The sequence below is a fragment of the Elephantulus edwardii genome, unplaced genomic scaffold (assembly GCF_000299155.1).
Source record: "Elephantulus edwardii isolate Elephantulus edwardi_28Jun2011 unplaced genomic scaffold, EleEdw1.0 scaffold00069, whole genome shotgun sequence".
Classification (NCBI taxonomy): Eukaryota; Metazoa; Chordata; class Mammalia; order Macroscelidea; family Macroscelididae; genus Elephantulus; species Elephantulus edwardii.
The window spans coordinates 10,377,955-10,397,065 of NW_006399819.1; the positions used below are offsets into that span (position 1 = coordinate 10,377,955).

The 19,111-nt window shown below is 37.5% G+C and overlaps 1 protein-coding gene across 1 annotated transcript in view; it reads right to left on the minus strand.

Moving 5' to 3' along the window:
* The window catches only part of GIPC2 (GIPC PDZ domain containing family, member 2), a 195,808-nt gene that overhangs the window by 20,096 nt on the left and 156,601 nt on the right, over positions 1-19,111 (minus strand). The window contains exons 4-5 of the mRNA XM_006888611.1: positions 13,724-13,830; positions 5,840-5,921 (exon numbers count right to left, since the gene is read on the minus strand). Coding sequence (XP_006888673.1) covers positions 5,840-5,921; positions 13,724-13,830 — 189 coding nt within the window. The remainder of the gene's footprint in view (positions 1-5,839; positions 5,922-13,723; positions 13,831-19,111) is intronic.

Here is a 19,111-nt window from a genome sequence, read left to right on the forward strand (position 1 = left end):
AGTCAAATGCCTTTGCATAGTCAATGAAACACAGATAGACATTCCTCTGGTATTCCCTGCTTTCAGCCAAGATCCATCTAACATAAAAAAAATAACTTAGAAACTGTCATTCAATTTTCCTTCCCACACATTTCTGGATCTCTGAATAAATCAGAAAAACTAAGATTGTAACATTGACTGCATGATCTCCAAACTCCTAAACTAGTAACACCATGAAAGACTATAGCTCTATATATAACTTTCACAATTGCCTTAAATATTCAAATAGATGTTTATATGTTACAACTGTCCTTTAAATTAGATAAACCCCATATAAAACCTAAAAGGACTCAACAACATCTAGAACTTCTTCTCACCCTCTCCTCTCCTCACTGGTAATATCCCTAAAACAGCTTACATCATGGGCAGTGGGTAAGTTTTAAAATTATAATTCACAATTTAACTTTATAACCAAACAGCAGTTCTGTCTTCAGGGTTACCTGCTATATAAATTAATCTGAATTACTCTTCATTTTCCATTAGTAAATATATCCCAATTCTTTTCTTGAGGGTATTATATTCTTTTTACTTATTTAATTTGTTGTCTTACTTTACAAATTTGGTATAAAGTTATTTTAATAGGTTTAGAATAATGTGTTGCTGTGATTTGAATTAACAATTAACATTTCTGAAAGCTAAGAACCACTGGGAATATAAACAAGTAAAGATATTCATTTGTCTGTTAAATCAGTCTTGCTTTTGTGATTTATATTTCATGTTAATCATATTTGAATAATGAGAGAAATTCAGTATTCAACTATGGTTGACATTCTTCAAATAATTGCTTTCCTTACTCTTTACCTCCCTGTGTGACTGATCACATTGCTAATCAATGTGTAATGATAATGACTTCTCATGTCAATTGGAGGAATTTGCTACAGATGATTAATTAACTTTACAAAGGGATTACTAACTAATTTACAAGGAATTGTGAGAAATGTTTAGTGCTCTGAGTTTGTCAGAGTGAAAAAAAATTGATTGCTAAAGAACCATATCTTAGTTCACTTATAATTATGTGGACCAGTGCTCTCTCAGCCCAACAGAATTGGACAATTTTTTTTTTACCATCAAAGAGTAAAACTATGTGCTCGCTTCGGCAGCACATATACTAAAAAAAGAGTAAAACTAATATATCTAATTATCCCAATTAAGGGATTATAAGACCTATATTAAAATTAAATTCAAAAATTAGATACTGCTTTGAGTTCTCATCTTAGAAAATTGAGATTTTTTTTTCCTAAATTTGAGCTTACCAAAACCCTGTAATTACTATATTAATTCTTGAATCAGGTAATATTCACAAAGTTACACTACTTGGCAATTTTCAACTGAATGACTAAGGTGCCCTAGATCCAAGCCATGGTCTTTTTAATTACTTGCAATGTATCTGATAGTCGGACAATGGTTAAAGGTGACAGAGAAACACTGACACCTTTAAGTTGCAACATTAGAGAAGAGAACTTTATAGCCTAGAGATAACCAGTACAACCACAGTGTTCTTTGGAAGCAAGGATGCTGAAGCTTCAACTCACATACTCTTGGTATACTGGCAGGAAAAATATTTCCTATTAGGCTAATTTTGTTTACTGTGGAAGGTCAAGAACTGTAGTCTTCAATATGAATTAAAGCAGAACATCAAAGATTTTCACCACTGGGCCAACTGACAACACCATGAGAGATGGAGAAGAGATTGAGGTTAACAATTTCAGCTTGTTCTGCTCTACAATTAACACTCTTGGCACCAGCAGTCAGGAAATAAGAAGACAAATTACATTAGGAAAATCTCCTGTCAGAGACTTTCCCAGAGTGCCAAAGAGCAGGGTCTCACCCTCACCAAGGTCTTGCTACCTGATGTGTGAAGGACACTCTCTCTTATCCTAGTTCCACAGTAGTTGATGATTTACAAGACCATGTTTCTACAGTTAAGGTAGCTGAAGACGAGGGGAGGCTAACATATTATCTAGAAAAGCCAACTTTTAAGCTAACACCGTCATAGTGCACTGCACAAATATACAGGAAAAGACCTAGAAAGAGTAAGGATACCAAAATGTAAAAAGTAAGAATGTCACTCTGAGGGGTAGGATGTATCTAACCCAAATCATGGTATTTTTGGTTGTCTCACACACACATGTGAAAGTTGGACAATGTGTAAAGAAGGCTAAAGAAGAAGTGATGCCTTTAAATTGTGATATTGGTAAAAAATATTGAAAATATACAGAATGGCAGGAAAACCAACAAATCTGTCTTGAGAGTATAGCCAGAATTGTTCCTGAGAAGTGATTATAGCCCGACTTTATCTCACATACTCTGGGCATGTTTTCAGAAGGGACCAGCTCTGGGGAAAGGTCATCATGTTTGGTATAGTATTTGTTGTTATGTGCCATTGAATCAGACCTGACTCCTAGCTGAATTCCAATGGATTTTCAGAAGCTATAATTCACATGAGAGGACACTGCTCCTCTCCCTCCTATGCAGTATCTGGTATGTGGTTTTGAGCGGCAACTCCTTACCACTAGGCCTCCAGAGTGTCCCCCATGAACAATCTGAAGAAGGATAATATTGGATAAGCGAAAAAACATCTTCAAAAAGAAACGCAACACAGAGTTGCCACAATAGGCTCAAGCACAGCATAAACTGTAAAGATGGCACAGAATTAGGCAGTAATTTGTTCTGTTGTACATAGGGGAGCTATAAGTTAGAACCTACTAAGCACAACTCATAGCGACCCTATGAAAGGCCCTCTACAACTATCGACAATGATCAAAGTTCATAGAGTTTCTGGAGGCATGTTGTTTAGGAAGTGGATGCCACTCCTGCTTCCAAACCTGTCATAGTATGTTATTGTTGTTGCATGCCATTGAGTCTCCTGCAATGTATAGCGACCCTATGTACAGCAGCTCTGAATGCTTCCCTGTCCTGAGCCAGTCTCACTAATTCTGACACACCAGCCCCCATTACTCCAGTTACAGTATCAATCCATCTCATCTGGTGCCTACCTTTTCTGCACTGTCCATCCACCCTTCCAAGCATGATGTCCTTTTCCAAGGACCAATCTCTCCTGGCCACATGCCCAAAGTAAGTGAAGCAGAGCTTGAAAATCCTAGCCTCCAAGGACAGACTTGGTTTTACCCTCTCCAAGACAGACCTATTTGTTTTCTTTGCAGTCTATGGTATGTTCAAGATGCTTCTCTAGCACCACAACTCGAAGGCATCTATTCTTCTTTGATCATCCTTAGTCACTGTTCAACTCTCTGAAGCATAACAAGTAAGTGAAAAAACCATGTCTTGTTTAGGCATACCTTTGTTGTAGACTGACATCATTGCTCTTCAGCACTCTGGAGTGGTCCATGAGAGAAGATTTTCCCAGTGCAATTTCTCTTTTTATTTACTGACTGCTGGTGTTAAGAGTGTTGATTGTGGACCCGAGCAAGCTGTAATTGCTAACAACCTCAATCTCTTCTCCATCTATTATGGTGCTACCAATAGGCCCAGTGGTGAGAATCTTTGTCTTCTTGATGTTGAACTTCAATCCATATTGAAGACTACAATCCTTGACCTTTTGCAGCAAGTGCTTTAGGTCTTCTTCAGTTGCAGCAAGCAAAGTTCTGTCATCTGCATATCATAGGTTGTTAATGAGTCTTCATCTAAACTTAATCCCACACTCCTCCTCATAAAGCCTTGCTTCCTGACTGATCTGTTCTGCATATAGATTGAAAAGGTATGGGGACAAGATGCATCTTTAATACACTCCTTTCCTGATTTTGAACCATGCAGTGTTTCCTTTCATGTCATAAATTAAGAATAACACTATAAAAGTTAACCTAGGCCTAAGCTTTCATGTTTAATGATGATGTTGTTGTTAGGTGCCATCAAGTATGATTCACAGTGACCAGATCTAAACATCAGATATGAACCCTGTCCTACCTGTTCAATCCTCATCATCTTTGACACATTTGAGCCTATTGCTGCAGTTACTGTATCAGTCTATCTCATTGAGGGTTTCCTCTCCTTTACTGACACTACACCTTTCCAAGCATGTTGTCCCTCTCCAAGAAACAGCCTCTCCTAGTAATATGCCCAAAGTGTGTGAGCCAAAGCTTTGTGATCCTTGACTCCAAAGAGCACTCAGGCTGCACTTTCTCCAAAACATATCTGTTTGTCCTTAGGACAGGCCATGGAATAGCCAGTACTCTTCTCTAACACAGCAACACAGCAGCTCAAAAGCATCAATTCTTTTGCCATCAACCTTATTCACTGTCCAGCTTTAGATGCATTGTTGTTATTGCTGTTGTTGTTATGTGCCATTGAGTCACCTGTGACTCACAGCAACCCTATATACAACAGTCCTAAACCCTGCTCTATCCCTTGTCAATCTTATTGGCTCCAACACACCTATTTCTATTATCCCAGTGACTGAATCAATCTATCTCATCAAGGGTCTTCCTCTCCTGCACTATCCCTCCACCCTCCCAAGCATGACGTCCCTCTCCAAGGACTGATCTCACCTTGCAACATGTCCAAAGTATGTCAGACAAAGCTTCACAATCCTTCAGCAGTCTGGCTTCACCCTTTCCAGAATGGACTTGTTTGTTCTCCTAGCAGTCCCTGGAATATTCAATACTCTTCCCCAGCACCACAGCTCAAAGTCATCAACTCTCCTTCTATCATCTCTAGTCATTGTCCAGCTCTCTGATGCATAGCAAGTAATTACAAAGACCATGGACTGTATCAGGCACACCTCAGTCTCCAGACTGACACCATTGCTCTTCAGTACTTTGGAGAGGCTTCCAACAGCAGATTTTCTCAAAGCAATTCATCTTTTAATTTCCTGACTGCTGGAACCAAGAGTGTTGACTGTAGAGCCAAGCAAACCAAAGCTGTCAACAATCTCGATCTCTTCATGATCTATCATGATGCTGCCGATCAGCTTAGTGGTGAGAATCTTTGTTTTCTTGATGTTGGGCTTCAAGCTATATTTAAGGTGGCAGTCCTTGACCCTCTGCACCAAGTACATTCAGGTCCTCCTCAGTTTCAACAAGCAGGACTGTGTCCTCTGCATAACACAGGTTATTGATGAGTCTTCCTCCAATCCTGATACCACACTTCTTCTCCTCATAGAACCCAGCCTCCTGGATAATCTGTTCTGCATATAGATTGAAAAGATACAGAGATAGGACACATCCTTGATGCACACACTTCCCAATTTTGATGAAGTATTTCCTTGCTCTGTTCTGACAACTGCCTCCTGGTCCAAGTATAGGTTTCACATAAGCACAATCAAATGTTCTGGGAGTCCCATTTTTCTTGAAGTAGGCCACAGTTTGCAAAGGCATTTGACTGTGTGCATCAGATGTATAGTAAGTGAGTGAAAAGATCATGGCCTGAAGCAGGTGCACTTTAGTCTTCAAACTGACATCATTGCTCCCCAGTAATTTGGAGTGGTGTCTGACAGCAGACTTGCTCAATGCATCTGCATTGTCAAAACAAAGATATGTGGTTCAAATCCACCAGCTGCTCTTCAGGAGAAAGATGGGCAATCTCTTCCCATGTGGTTTACTATTTCTGAAAACACCCAGGGTCTGCTATTGGTTGGTGCTGACTCGATGGTACCTTAACAACACTAGTGATCAGGCCAGATATTATTTTCATTTTTTCTTATGATCTTTATATTCATTTTTTTATGATTCCACAAATACTCTTCATTTTGAAAATTATAATTATCAGTCAATGTAAATAAACTATAGTATTAAAGCCTATCAAATTAACAAATATAAAGTGTTTTAAAACAGTAAATTCTTACCTAAGTCAGTATCTCGAATTCCCATATACAATTCCAGAAGATCATCAATCTTTTTAACTGCCTTTGTTTCTGCTTCAGATGGCTTTATAAAAGGAGAGAAAAAAAAATATTATCTTCTTAGAATAAATTGTTTAAATATCTTGATCTACATAGGGACAAATGTCATCACATTTGGTCTGTGATTGGTCCATGATTAAATACTTCAGGTAATTTTACTGGAACTGTACCTACAATCTGCTCTGTACCAAGGCACAAATCAATAAGCATTTATTTAGTATCTGCATTAAGTAATAGATTCAATTATGAGTAGTTAGTAATCTAGAAGACATATGTATATAAATAATTATGTAAGAATAACAAGAGCAATTGTAAACATAAAGTATGCATAGGAATCACAGGAGAGGGGATTGTTATGTGCCTCTGAGTTGGAGCTAACTCACAGTTGATTCTCCAGCAGGTTAGCAGAGGAAGTAAATTATAGAGGAGGAAACCGTCCATCTTTCTCTGGTAAAGCAGATGTCAGAATCTAAATGCATGTCTTTGGAATTGGAGGCAAAAGATTAAGGAGGCAGCAATACAACTCCTTGTCCATTAGGTCCCTATCCCTCATAGAAGAAGTAAATCTAATATCTAAGAGTCAAAAAAATCTAAATATCTAAGAGTCAAAAGTTTTAGTCTAATATCTAAGAGTCAAAAAATCTAAATATCTAAGAGTCAAAAGTTTTAGAAAAAGGATAATATAGGAACTACTTTTTCAATACTCTTCTCCAGCACCACAACTGAAAGACACCAATTCTTCTGTCATCTTTGGTCACTGTCCAGCTCTCTGAAACATAGCAAGTAATTGTGAAGAACATCGCCTGAATCAGGTGCACCTTAGTTACTAGAATGACATCCTTGCTCTTCAGCACTCTGGAGAGGTCCCTGACAGCACATTTTTTCTAATGCAATTAGTGTTTTGATTTCCTGATTGCTATGCCAAGAGGGTTGATTGTGGACTGAGCAAGCTGAAATTGTTCAAACTATCCATCTCTTCTCCATCTATCACATTGTTGCCAATTGGCCCAGTGGTCAGAATCTTGTTTTCTTGATGTTGAGCTTCACTCCATATTTCATACTACAGTCCTTGATCCTCTGAAATAGATCACACCATGGACTGCCAAGAGAATGAACAGGTCTGTCCTGGAGAGGGTGAAACCAACATGCTCCTTGGAGGCAAGGATTCTGAGACTCCATATCACAAACTTTGGGTATGTAGACAGGAAGGTCCAGTCCTTGGAGGAGGATAACATGCTTGAAATTGTAAAGGGATAGCACAGGAGAAAAAGAACCTGGATTAGATAGATTGACAAAATAACTGGGGTAATGAGGGTAGGTGTGTCAGAGACAATGAGATTGGCTTAGGATAGACCAGGGTTTCAGAGCTGTTGTACACAAGATTGCTATAAGTCACAGTCAGCTTGATGGCACATAACAACAACACAGATTCTAAAATTACTTCAAATGAAAGGGAAAAGTAAGCAGAGTGGGTGTTTGGGAAAAAGGATATGCTGTATGTACTGCTGCAAATTGCTTCTTTTGTAAAGGACTGAATATATCCTCTGTATTGATGATAAATAAGCAGTAAACAAAAGGAACAATTTAAAATTTAAAAAAGAGAACTGCTTTTCAAAGATGAACAGCTGTTAAGACAGGGAATGGTGGTGATTCAGGTAGAAAGCATTAAATCTTTACGAATTTACAGAGCCTAATAAAAGATTGAAAAAGTAGATATGGAGATAAGGTTTATCACTGGCATATGCCTTTCCTGATTTTGAACTATGCAATGCTTCCTTGCTCTATTCTGATGACTGTCTCCTGGTCGAAGTATAGCTTTCACACAAGCACAATCAAATATTCTGGGATTTCCATTCTTAGAGATAGTTTATTGTGATCCACACAGTCAAAAGCCTTTAAATAGTTAATGAAACATATAGACATTCCTCTGGTACTCTCTGCATTCAACTAATATCCATCTAGCATTGTCTGTAATAACCCTAGTGCCATGGCCTCATCTAATTCCAGCCTGAACATTGGACAGTTCACTGTTGCTATGCTGTTCTACTCGGTTTTGGATAATCGTCAGCAGATTTCTTGCTTGCTTGTGATATTAATGATGTTGTTGTTGTTGAATGCCTTCAAATTGAGGACTACTCATAGTGACCCCATGAACAAAAGGCCTGAAGTGCATCTACAACCATCCATTGTTTGATAATTTCCAAACTCTGTTAGGTCACTTTTTTATTATTATTTTTTTTAATGGGAACAAATAGGGATCTCTTCCAGTCAGTTGGCCAGGCGGTTGTCCTACAGATTTATTGGCATAACTTGGTGAGCATGTACAGGACAGCGTCTATTTTTGAAATAGGTCAAAAGTATACCATCAATTCCTGGGGCCTTGTTTTTTTGTTTGTTTTTTTTTTTTTTGCCTATTCCTTCAGAGCAGCTTGACTTTGTCCTTCATCAATATCGCTTCTTGATAACATTGCTTCATGAAATTCTTATGTGTCAGCCAATTCTTTTCAGTACAGTGATTCTTTGTACTTCTTCCATCTTCTTTTGATGCTTCCTGGGTCTTTCTACATTCTGCATACAGCATCCTTAATTATTGCAAGTCGAGGCTTAAATTCGTTCTTCAGTTCCTTCAGATTAAGAAATGCTGAACGAGCAAGTTCATCTCTTTTGATTTTCCAACTCCAGTTATTTGCACATTTCATTGTAATACTTTTGTTTGTCTTCGCAGGTTGCCTTTCGAAATCTTCTGTTCAGCTCCTTCACATATGGTATCTTCCCTTTGCTTTGGCTTCTTGGTGCTCTATCACAATATTCAGAGCCTCTTCTGACATCCATTATGGCCTTTTCTTCTTCCTCTTTCTTTGCTTTTTTTTTTTTTTTTGCATTCTCATGGATGATTTTCTTGATATCTTCCCACAGATTATCTGGTCTTCATTCATTAGTATTCAAAGTCTCAAATCTGTTCCTGAGATGGTCTTTAAATTTAGAAAGGATACACTCAAGGTCAAACTTTCGCTTTTGTGGATTTGATTTTATTTTCTTTAGCTTCAGTCTGAATTTGCATACAGGAGTCAGGAAATCAAAAGATGAACTGCTCTAGCAAAATCTGCTGTACTGAGAGGCAAAGATGTCAGTCTAGAAACTAAGGTATGCCTGATCCAGGCCATAGTCTTTACAATTACTTGCTATGCATCAGAGAGCTGGACAATGACTAAGGATGACAGAAGAAGAATTGATGCCTTTGAGTTTTGGTGCTGCAGAAGAGTCTTGAAAATACCATGGACCACTAAGAGAACAATTAAGTTTGTTTTGAAGAGGGTGAAACCAGGTTTCTCCTTGAAGGCTAGAATTTTTATTCTCTGTCTCACATAATTTGAGCGTGTGGCCAGGAGGGACCAGTCCTTGGAGAAGGACATCATGCATGGAAAGATGGAGGGACAGAGCAGGAGAAGAAAATCCTGGATGAGATGGATTGATACATAACTTGGGCAATGGAGGTAGATGTGTAGGAGTCAGTGAGACTGGCTCAGGACAGGGCAGGCTTCAGAGCTATTCTACATAGGGTCACTATTAGTCACAAGCAACTTGATGGCACATAACAACAACATCATCATCATCATCAGTTTATATTGATAATAAGAAAACCCACTGCCATTAAGTCAATTTCAAGTTAATGAGTTTGAATCATGAAGTTTCTCTTCAAGGAATAGGCTCTCCTAACAAGATACTCAAAGTATATGAGATGAAACTTCATTTTCCTTGCCTACAAGGAGAATTCTGGCTGCACTTTCTCCAAAAAGATGTTTGTTCTTTTTATAATCCATGAGCTATTCAGTACTCTTCTTCAACACCACAACTCAAAGGCATCAATTTTTCTTCTGTCATCCTTATTCACTGTTCACCTCTCACACATATTGCAAGTTATTAAAAAAACCATGGCCTGAATCAGATGCACCTTAGTCTTTAAAATTATATCATTGCTCCTTAGTATTTGGACTGGTATTTGGCAGAAGATTTTCCCAATGAAACACATCTTTTGATTTCTTGACTGCTAGTACCAACGGTAAAATAGCCTAGGTACACGTAACCTAGATTATTCATCCAGTTATGTTATACATTCATCCTTATCATAACAAGGATTCCAATTACCATTTTATCTCCTCAATATCTCTTCATCTTTTTACTTTTTCTCCATATGCAGTTGAATTTCTTGGGATCCATCCTTCTTTTCCTATTTCCTAAGCTTCCTAATTGGTCTTCTACCCACAGTCTTCACCCTCTTCAATCCTCCTGCCCAACATCCCACTCTAAAGTGATTATTTGAAAATACAAACCCCAAACCTGTTGTTCTCAATTCTTGTATGGATCCTTCCATTATCTACCAGGTCTTCACATTCTGGTTTCATCTACACCTTACACTTCATTACTCCCCATCAGGTACTTCGTGCACCAAACACTCCAACTTCCGTAGATGGTTTACAAATGCTCACACTCACCACTGTTTCACGCCTAGAACATTCCCTTTCTCACTGCTAACCAACTCAGTTGCTATAAAGATACTTTCTCTAATATCTTCTTTTCCCCTCTCCCATCAGTTTCCCTTTCAACTTTCTAACACCAATGTATTATGTACATACATATTTCCATTAACTCTTATCCCACTGGTGTGCTTTTCTTCCTTTTAGAGAAATCATCACTAACAAACACATTAAACAAATTATGAGTGAAGTATCTTTCATTGTTTTCACAATTTATGCTAAATGATTTGCTTCAAATGCTATCAATCCTTTAGTTTCTGAAGTCTAATTGTAAGTAATTTGTACCAAATTTAATATTAGCATCAAACTAGCTTTTTCCTTTAATTGTGAGCTATTTTTAATTGCCCTATTTCATGAAATGAGCTAGGCAAATAAATTTATTTTAGATGTTTACCCTTGAATGAGTTTTTCCTACCTCCCCAAATAGATCTTAAACTACTTCCTTTTTATCCCAGCATCTGATGCAGCCTTTCAACAAATATTTATAGATTATGTTCCTCCTCCTCTGAGTCTTGAGCTCTCCCTACCAAACCTGCTTTCTTTGCAAGCTGTGTTAAGGTCTGTGTCATATTTCCTCAGAGCCTTGACCAGAAAGCAAATCTGTTCTTTCTCTAGCTTCCTACTGTTTGTGTTATTTGCTATTTTTTTCCTTTTCTTACAAAGGGTTTTCAAATAAGGTTTGTTCATTCATTCAATACATTTTATGGCCTTCAAAAGAGGTCAAGCAGTGTTCTGGCTTCTAAAAAAGACTTGCAATGAACAGAAACTGCTGCCCTGGGTTTGTTTTTTCACATACCTTATCTTGTATCATTTTTCAAAATACTTTTTGCTCTACCAGTCTCTTAAGTTACCAGACCCCTCACCCAAAGCATCTGTCTCAGAATCTTCCTCTGGATGTTCCAAAATTGATAGCATCTCGGGAGTTTCCCGTATTCACAAAGAGAGGCTTGCTTGGCTTCCTGATTTCTGGAGTATCTCTGCTCGAGAGCACCACTCCCATGAATGATTCTGGACTTTGTAATCCCAACAAATTCTGAACCAACTTCATTTCTTTTCTTTCTTACATGTGGGCAATTCTGGCCAAATATTCACACACAAAGAGCCTAGAAGTGTCCATTGCCGGGGTCTCTATCTTCGGGTGCTCCTGAGGATCAGATACTTGTCTGACTGCTTCTCCTCTTACAGAGTAACTTCATCCTTTTTTCTTTCTATTTCATCACCTCTCCTGATATTCCCCGCCCCCCCCCAAGCACTAACACTTATATCATAGTTGTTAGTTGCCATTAAGTTAGTTTTGATGTAAGGGATCTTCATGTATAACAAAACAAACTGTTGTCTGGTCCTTCACATAATCTTCATGGTTGTTGGTGTCATGGTTTCACTGTTGTGGCCATCCTCTTAGTCCATCTCACTGAAGACATTTATTTTCAGTGTTCCTCTCCTTTAGCAGATATTATGTTCTTTATCAGCTATCAGTGTTTCCTGGCACAAGTTCAAAGCAAGCAAGTTAAAAATCTCAGAATGATTAAGTTACTACTTCAGTAAAGATTTAACTCTTTTGATGTGCAAAGTACTGTTGCTGGCAATGAAAATGCAGTGGCGAGCAAAATACAAACACGCATGAGCTAGAAAATAGATAAAAGGGAAACAAGAAAAGATATAATGAGCATGATGTTTAGTGCTTTGAAGAAAATGATGGGTGAGAAATATTGGACAGTGGCAATGATTCAGGAATTGTTTTTATTTATGCTATTTAGAGGTAGCTTTTAAATATGCTGACATTAAATAGAAACAAGGAAGGAGAAAATGAAAAAAAAATCAATCATACCGGCCATGGTCTTTGCAATCACTTGCTATGCATCAGAGAGCTGGACAATGACTAGTGATGACAGAAAGAAAATTGATGTCTTTGATTTGTAGTGATGGAGATGATGGAGAAGAGTATTGAATATACCATGGACTACTAAGAGAACAAACAGGTTTGTCCTGGAGAGGGTGAGACCAGGCTGCCCCTTGGAGGCAAGGATTCTGAAGCTTCGTTTGACGTACTTTGGACAAGTTGCAAGGAGGGACCAGTCTTTGGAGAGGGACGTCATGCTTGGGAGGGTGGAGGGCAGCACAAGAGAGGAAGACCCTCAGTGAGATGGATTGATTCAGTTACTGGGGTAATGGGGATAGGTGTGTCAGAGACAGTGAGAATTGCACAGGATAGAGCAGAGTTTAGGGCTGTTGTATATAGGGTTGCTATGAGCTGCAGGCATCTTGACAGTACATAACAACAACAACTGTTACTAAGTTACATTCTGATTCATTAGACTTAATACTGTCTTATCTTTCCCCTGTGGACAGACTAGGAAATTCCAACTACTGATCTTTCAGTTAGCAACTTATTAGTTAACACATTACACCACCTCTGCTCCTTGAACAAAAAAGAGGGCCACACTTATAAACAGGGCTAATTATTCTAGCAGGGGCAATGGAAGTATATATTTAGGGTGCTATGAAACAGCCAAGAAGCCAATGGGACTGAAGCAAGGAGAACCAGGAGAAACAATAGGAAATAAGATGAGAAAAATTGGGTGTCATACCATCTGAGTGGCAATAAAAGTCACCAGAAAGTTGTGAACAGAGAAGCAACACAATCTCCTTTGTATTTTCAAAGTATCCTTTTGATTACTGCACTGATCACAGACTGAAAGAGTGACAAGGTGAAGGCAAAGACAGGAATTGTAAGAAGCAATCACAAAATCCAGGTGATGTTGCCTTGGGACAGAGTGATGGGGTTAGAAGTGGCAAGAAATGTTGGACTCTGGTATGTCATGAGGGTAATCCACTGGGATTTGCTGGTGGAAGCAATGTGGGATTTGAAATAAAAGAGTCAAAAATAGCTACAAAATGTTCTGTAAGATTAGAGTTCCTGAATATAATATTTCATTAATTACATTTTCTGAAATATGCTTGCTTCTACAGGTAGTGTTGGAATTTTTTTTACCCCTTAAATCCCAGCTATATCAAATTGACTTGTGTTTCTAACATTGACTCTAGGAAAAGTTATCTGCAGGTAGCTAAGAATTGCTAAAGGTAATAATTACTTTTCATGTTTCCTTCCTAAAAGTTTTCAATAATTTTCAGATTGTCTAATTGGGCAGTACATTAAAATTCATGCTTTAGTTAGAATGTAAGTATGGCTTTTTTTTTCTAACACTGTGACTTCATCTTAATTTCTAGTTCTAGCAAACATCCGTATCCACACATTTCCAAGCAAAATGGGAGTTAATTGATTATAACATACCATTTCTTCCACGGTGGCAGGTCCTTTTGATCTCAGTCGAAGTGTCCCCCTTCCACTACCCATTTTTTCTTCTGAGGACTTTCCAGCTTTTGTTCTTGGCTCTATTTCTACAAATATAAAATGAATGAGGATATGTAAAGATATTCAGAAAGAATCCCAAAAGACTTCTATACAATCTGACAATTATCGTAGAAACTTGATAAATATGTATGTCTTCTTCTAGAATTGCTTAAACCAAAACAAATCCAACATCCACTCATTACTCTCGAATCAGAGTCTCTATAAATAAGTCCTGATGAAGAAAAAGAGTTTAACATGTGAATAATATAGATAGGAAACACTGGAAGTTGTAAGGAGGAAAACATAAAAAAGGACAAACAAAACAATTGCCTTTATTGTTAAGAATAATAGAGGTTGAAGAAAGCAGAAATAAAAGAGTTCATCTTAATCCAAATGAGAACAGGATGGGCCTGCCTCAGTTTCCAGAGGACAACATATCCCTGTGCTGTATGACCCACATATTTCTACCCTAGAACCCTCCTGAATGCAACACATGAAGAAGTCTTGGGATTTCTTAAGTCAAAGGGGAACAGGAGTGGACCCACTGCAGTTTTCCAAATAACAATGCTCACCCCCACATTGGGTGAGTCAAAAAAGAACACCGACATACAAGTCCTTCACTGAACATTGCCCTCCCCTGAGACATCACATACTTATAGCAGCCTAACATCTACCAAGAAAAGATTCACATAAAATCAAGAGCAAACAGGCTCCCTCAAACATCATGAAAAACAAAATAATTCTGCTCCTAAAAAAAGTAGAGCACACTACAGATCCAGTGAATAACCTGGACATAGAGAACAAGAAGAAATTTGTTGATGTGGCATTATTTGAGAAGCGATAGAAGAAGATGCAAATAATAGAAGGAAGAATGGAAAGTCATTAAGAAAGCTAATACTTCAGAGATAGGGAACTAGAAGAAATACCTCTATGAGGAGTAACTCGAACAACTATGGAAGAAAAAGATGAAAGAAGGAATTAAACTAGAGATAAAGAGGTATAAGAACTTCAAAAAAATCACCAAAAGAAGAGAGTGCACAGCCAACACAGTACTGAAAATAAAATCCAGAATACTAAGACCAAATTGGCAGAAGTATCCAACATGCTAAAGGGACAAAAAAAGTAAAACAAAAGAGATGGAACTGTCAGTGAACTGGAAGACAAGAGCCTCAGTGGAAATATACTAGAAGAAATATAAAGATAAGACATGAGGAAAACATTAGAACTATGTTTAATGACATCAAAATTAATAATACACGTATGGCTGAAATTCCTGAACATGATAGGGACAGGGAAAATCACTGAGAAAATTGTGGAAGAGATAACAGAAGAAAACTTTCCAGGTGTTAAGAGGAACAGAGACATTCACATCCAAGAAGCTCAGTGAACACTAAAGAGACTAGACCTAAAAAGAAAAACATCAAGATATATCACAGTTAGATTCCCCAAAATTAAAAGATAAGGATACTAAAACAGCATGAGAAAACAAGAGTCACCTACAAAGGGTAAACAGATTAAATTCTGATTTCTCAGTAGGAACCATGTTGAACAAGGAGCCAATGAAATGTCATCTACAGTAAGCTGAAAGAAAACAATTGCCAGCCGAGGACTCTGTACCCAGCAAAGCTGTCCAACAAATATGAAGGAGAAATTAGGTCATTCATAGAAAAGAAGGAACTTAAAGAATTTGTTAAAACAAAATCAAAACTATAAGAAATTTTAAGGGAAATCCTTCATACAGAAACACCAAAGGAAAGTGAGTGGACCATAAGAAATGATAGAAAAAGTAACACAGCAAAATGGCAATGATAAAACCTGACCTATCAATAATCACACTAAATGTGAATAGATTAAATGCACCAATTAAGGGGAAAAGAGTAGCAGAATGGATTTAAAAAAAAAAAACACCCTAACATCAAAGCCTATCATTATGTTGCCTACAAGAGACACATTTAAGAAACAGAGAAAGACAGATTAAAAAATTAAAGACTGGTGGGCAAAATCACATCCACAAAAAGCAGGAGTGACAATACTAATATCTTATAACATAGACTTCAGGATAAAAACCACCATAAAAGCTAAGGAAGGGCACCATATAATGATCAAAGGCACAATAGCACTAAATTATAGACCAGCAAAATACATGAAAGAAGAAAGAAATAGACACCACTCTCACCAAGGGATAGGCCAACTCAAAAGAAACTTAACAAAGATGCATAAAATCTAAACTATACAATCAACCAACTCAATCTTGTGGATGTATTCAGGATACTGCACCCATCTAAAATTCAATTCCATTTCTTCCTAAGTATACATAGTACATTCTCCAGAACTGATATATTATTATGTCCATATATTAGGACACAAAGCAAACCTCAACAAATTCTTAACAAAAGAAAAAAGAGATAAGACATAAATAACTCAATTAAGAAATTATAGAAGTGGCATCACAACAGAACCAGATGAAATTAAATTGATAATATCAGAGTATTATTAAAAGCTATAATCTGACAAATTCGAAAACCTAGTGGAAATAGACAAAATTCTTGAAACTCATGTTCTACCCAGATTGACATGGACAGATGTAGAACACTTGAACAGATCCAAATGAAGAAATTGAGCAGGTCATAAAGACTCCAGGAAAAAAAAAGTTCTGCCCCAGATCACTTCACTTGGTTGAATTCTAACAATCATTCAGAGAAGATCTATCATCAATTTTACTTAAATTATTTTTTTTAAAAATAGAAAAATAAGGGACACTCCCAGGACCATTTTATGAGGCAAGCATAACCCTAATACCAAAACCAGGCAAAGAAAGAAAACTACAGACCAATATCTCTCATGAATATAGATGAAAAAAAATCCTGGCCAATACACTCCAACAGTATATATATATACATATATACACACACATATATATACATATATACACACACACATATATATACATATATCCATATATACATATATATATACATATATACATATATATACATATATATGTGTGTGTGTGTATACACACACACACACACACACACACACATCATGATCAAGTGGGATTCCTAAAAAATATGCAAGGATGGCTCAAAGTAAGAAAAACAATCAATGTAATGTATCACATTAACAAAGCAAATAAGAATCACATGATCCTAAGAATTAATGCAGAAAAGTACTTTAACAAAATCTAAACCCCTTCCCAATTAAAATATTTGGCAAACTAGGAATAGAAGGGAATTTCCTCAACATAGTGAAAAGTATATAAACAAAACCAAGGGTCAGTATCATTCTTAACAGAGAAAGAATAAAAGCTATTTCCTTGCAAATAGGGACCACACAAGGATGCCCACAGTCACCATTCCCATTTAATACTGTACTGGAAGTACTTGCTGGGGCAATACAGCAAGAAAAGGAAATTAGAGGCATGCAGAGAGGCAAAGAGATGGTGACACTGTAACTATGTGCAGATGATATGACACTGTACACATAAAACCCGAAGGACTTAACCAAAACATTGTTAGAGATAGTTAGACCAACTTAGTACAGTGGCAGGATACAAGACAAATATACAAAAGTCAAAGGGATTCCTCTATAGTAACAAAGAAAATATAGAGAAGGAAAATTAAAAAGCAATACCATTTACAGTAGCAAAGTACAAATTGATATACTTAGGAATAAAGTGGCCTAGTAGTAAGAAGCTGTGCTGCAAAATCAAAGGCATGCAGTTCAAATCCACCAGCTGTTCTGCAATAGAAAGATGGGCAATCATCTGTGTAATTAACTACTTCTGAAAACTTGTCAGAGGGTCAACTATGGGTTCACTCTGACTCGATGGTACACAACCACAACAACAGAGACACAAAAGACCTTTACAAAGAAAACTACAAAATACTTCTGCAAGAAATAACAAAATACCTAAATAAAAGGGGGAAATGTTCCCTGTTCATGGATAGGAAGACTCAACATAGTAAAAATCAAAATTCTACCAAAAGTAATCTACATGTTCAATGTAATCCCAATACAGATACTAAGTTCATTTTTCAAAGAGATATAAAAGGAAATTAGTAAGTTTATTTGGAGAAGAAAGAGACATTAAAAAAGCAAAACACTTCTGAAAAACAACAATGAAGTGCGAGATACAGCACTCCCTGAAAACCTACTATACAACTATGACAACCAAAACAGCATTGTACTGGTACAATGACAGACACATAGGCCAATGGAACAGAATCAAGAACCCAGAAATTAACTCATCTACGGTTAACTGATATTTGACAAGGAAACAAAGCTTATCAAATGGGGAAACAACAGTTTCTTCAACAAATGGCGCTGGCAAAACTGGAGTGCCTACCTTCAGAAAGCTGAAGCAGGAACCACATCTCTCTCTATACACACACATATCAACAAAAAGTGGATCAGAGGCCTAGGGTTAAAGCCCATAATCATAAAGATCATAAGAGACTAAGTGGGACCAAGCTTTAAAGGCCTAGCCTTAGTGAAACAATGAATTAATATAAATCCAAAATCTCTGTAAATGTTCATTAAAATTAATAAAATAAAATTTGTTGTTGTTGTTGTTATGTGCCATCGAGTGAGTCATTTGCAACTCATAGCGACCCTATGTACAAGAGCTCTAAATGCTGTTCTATCCTGTGCCAACCTAGCCATCTCAATGCACTTATTCCCACCGCTCCAGTCACAGAATCTATCCATCTCATCGAAGGTCTTCCTCTCCTTCGCCGCCTCTCCACTCTGCCAAACATGATGTCCCTCTCCAAGGACCAGTCCCTCCTTGCAACATGCCCAAAATATGTCAGACGAAGCTTCAGAATCCTTGGCTCCAAGGAGCATTCGGCTTTACCTTCTCCACACCAAACCTGTTTGTTCTCCATGTTGTCCATGTTATCTTCTCTAGCACCAGAGCTCAAAGGCATCAATTCTCTTTCTATCAACCCTATTCACTGTCCAACTCTCATGCATAGCACATAATTGCAAAGACTATAGCCCGGATCAGGTGCACCTTAGTCTCCAGTCTGACGTCGTTGCTCTTCAGTACTCTTGAGAAGTCCCTCACAGCTGACTTTCCCAATGCAATTTGTCTCTTTATTTCCTGGCTGCTGTTACCAAGAGTGTTGATTGTGGAGCCAAGCAAACTAAAATTGTTAGCTATCTCAATCTCTTCACCATCCATACTGATGCTGCCAATTGGTCCAATGGTGAGAATCTTTGTTTTCTTGATGTTGAGCTTTAATCCATATTGAAGGCTGCAGTCCTTGACCTTCTGCAGCAAGCACTTCAGGTCCTCCTCAGTTTCAACAAGCAGGGTTGTGT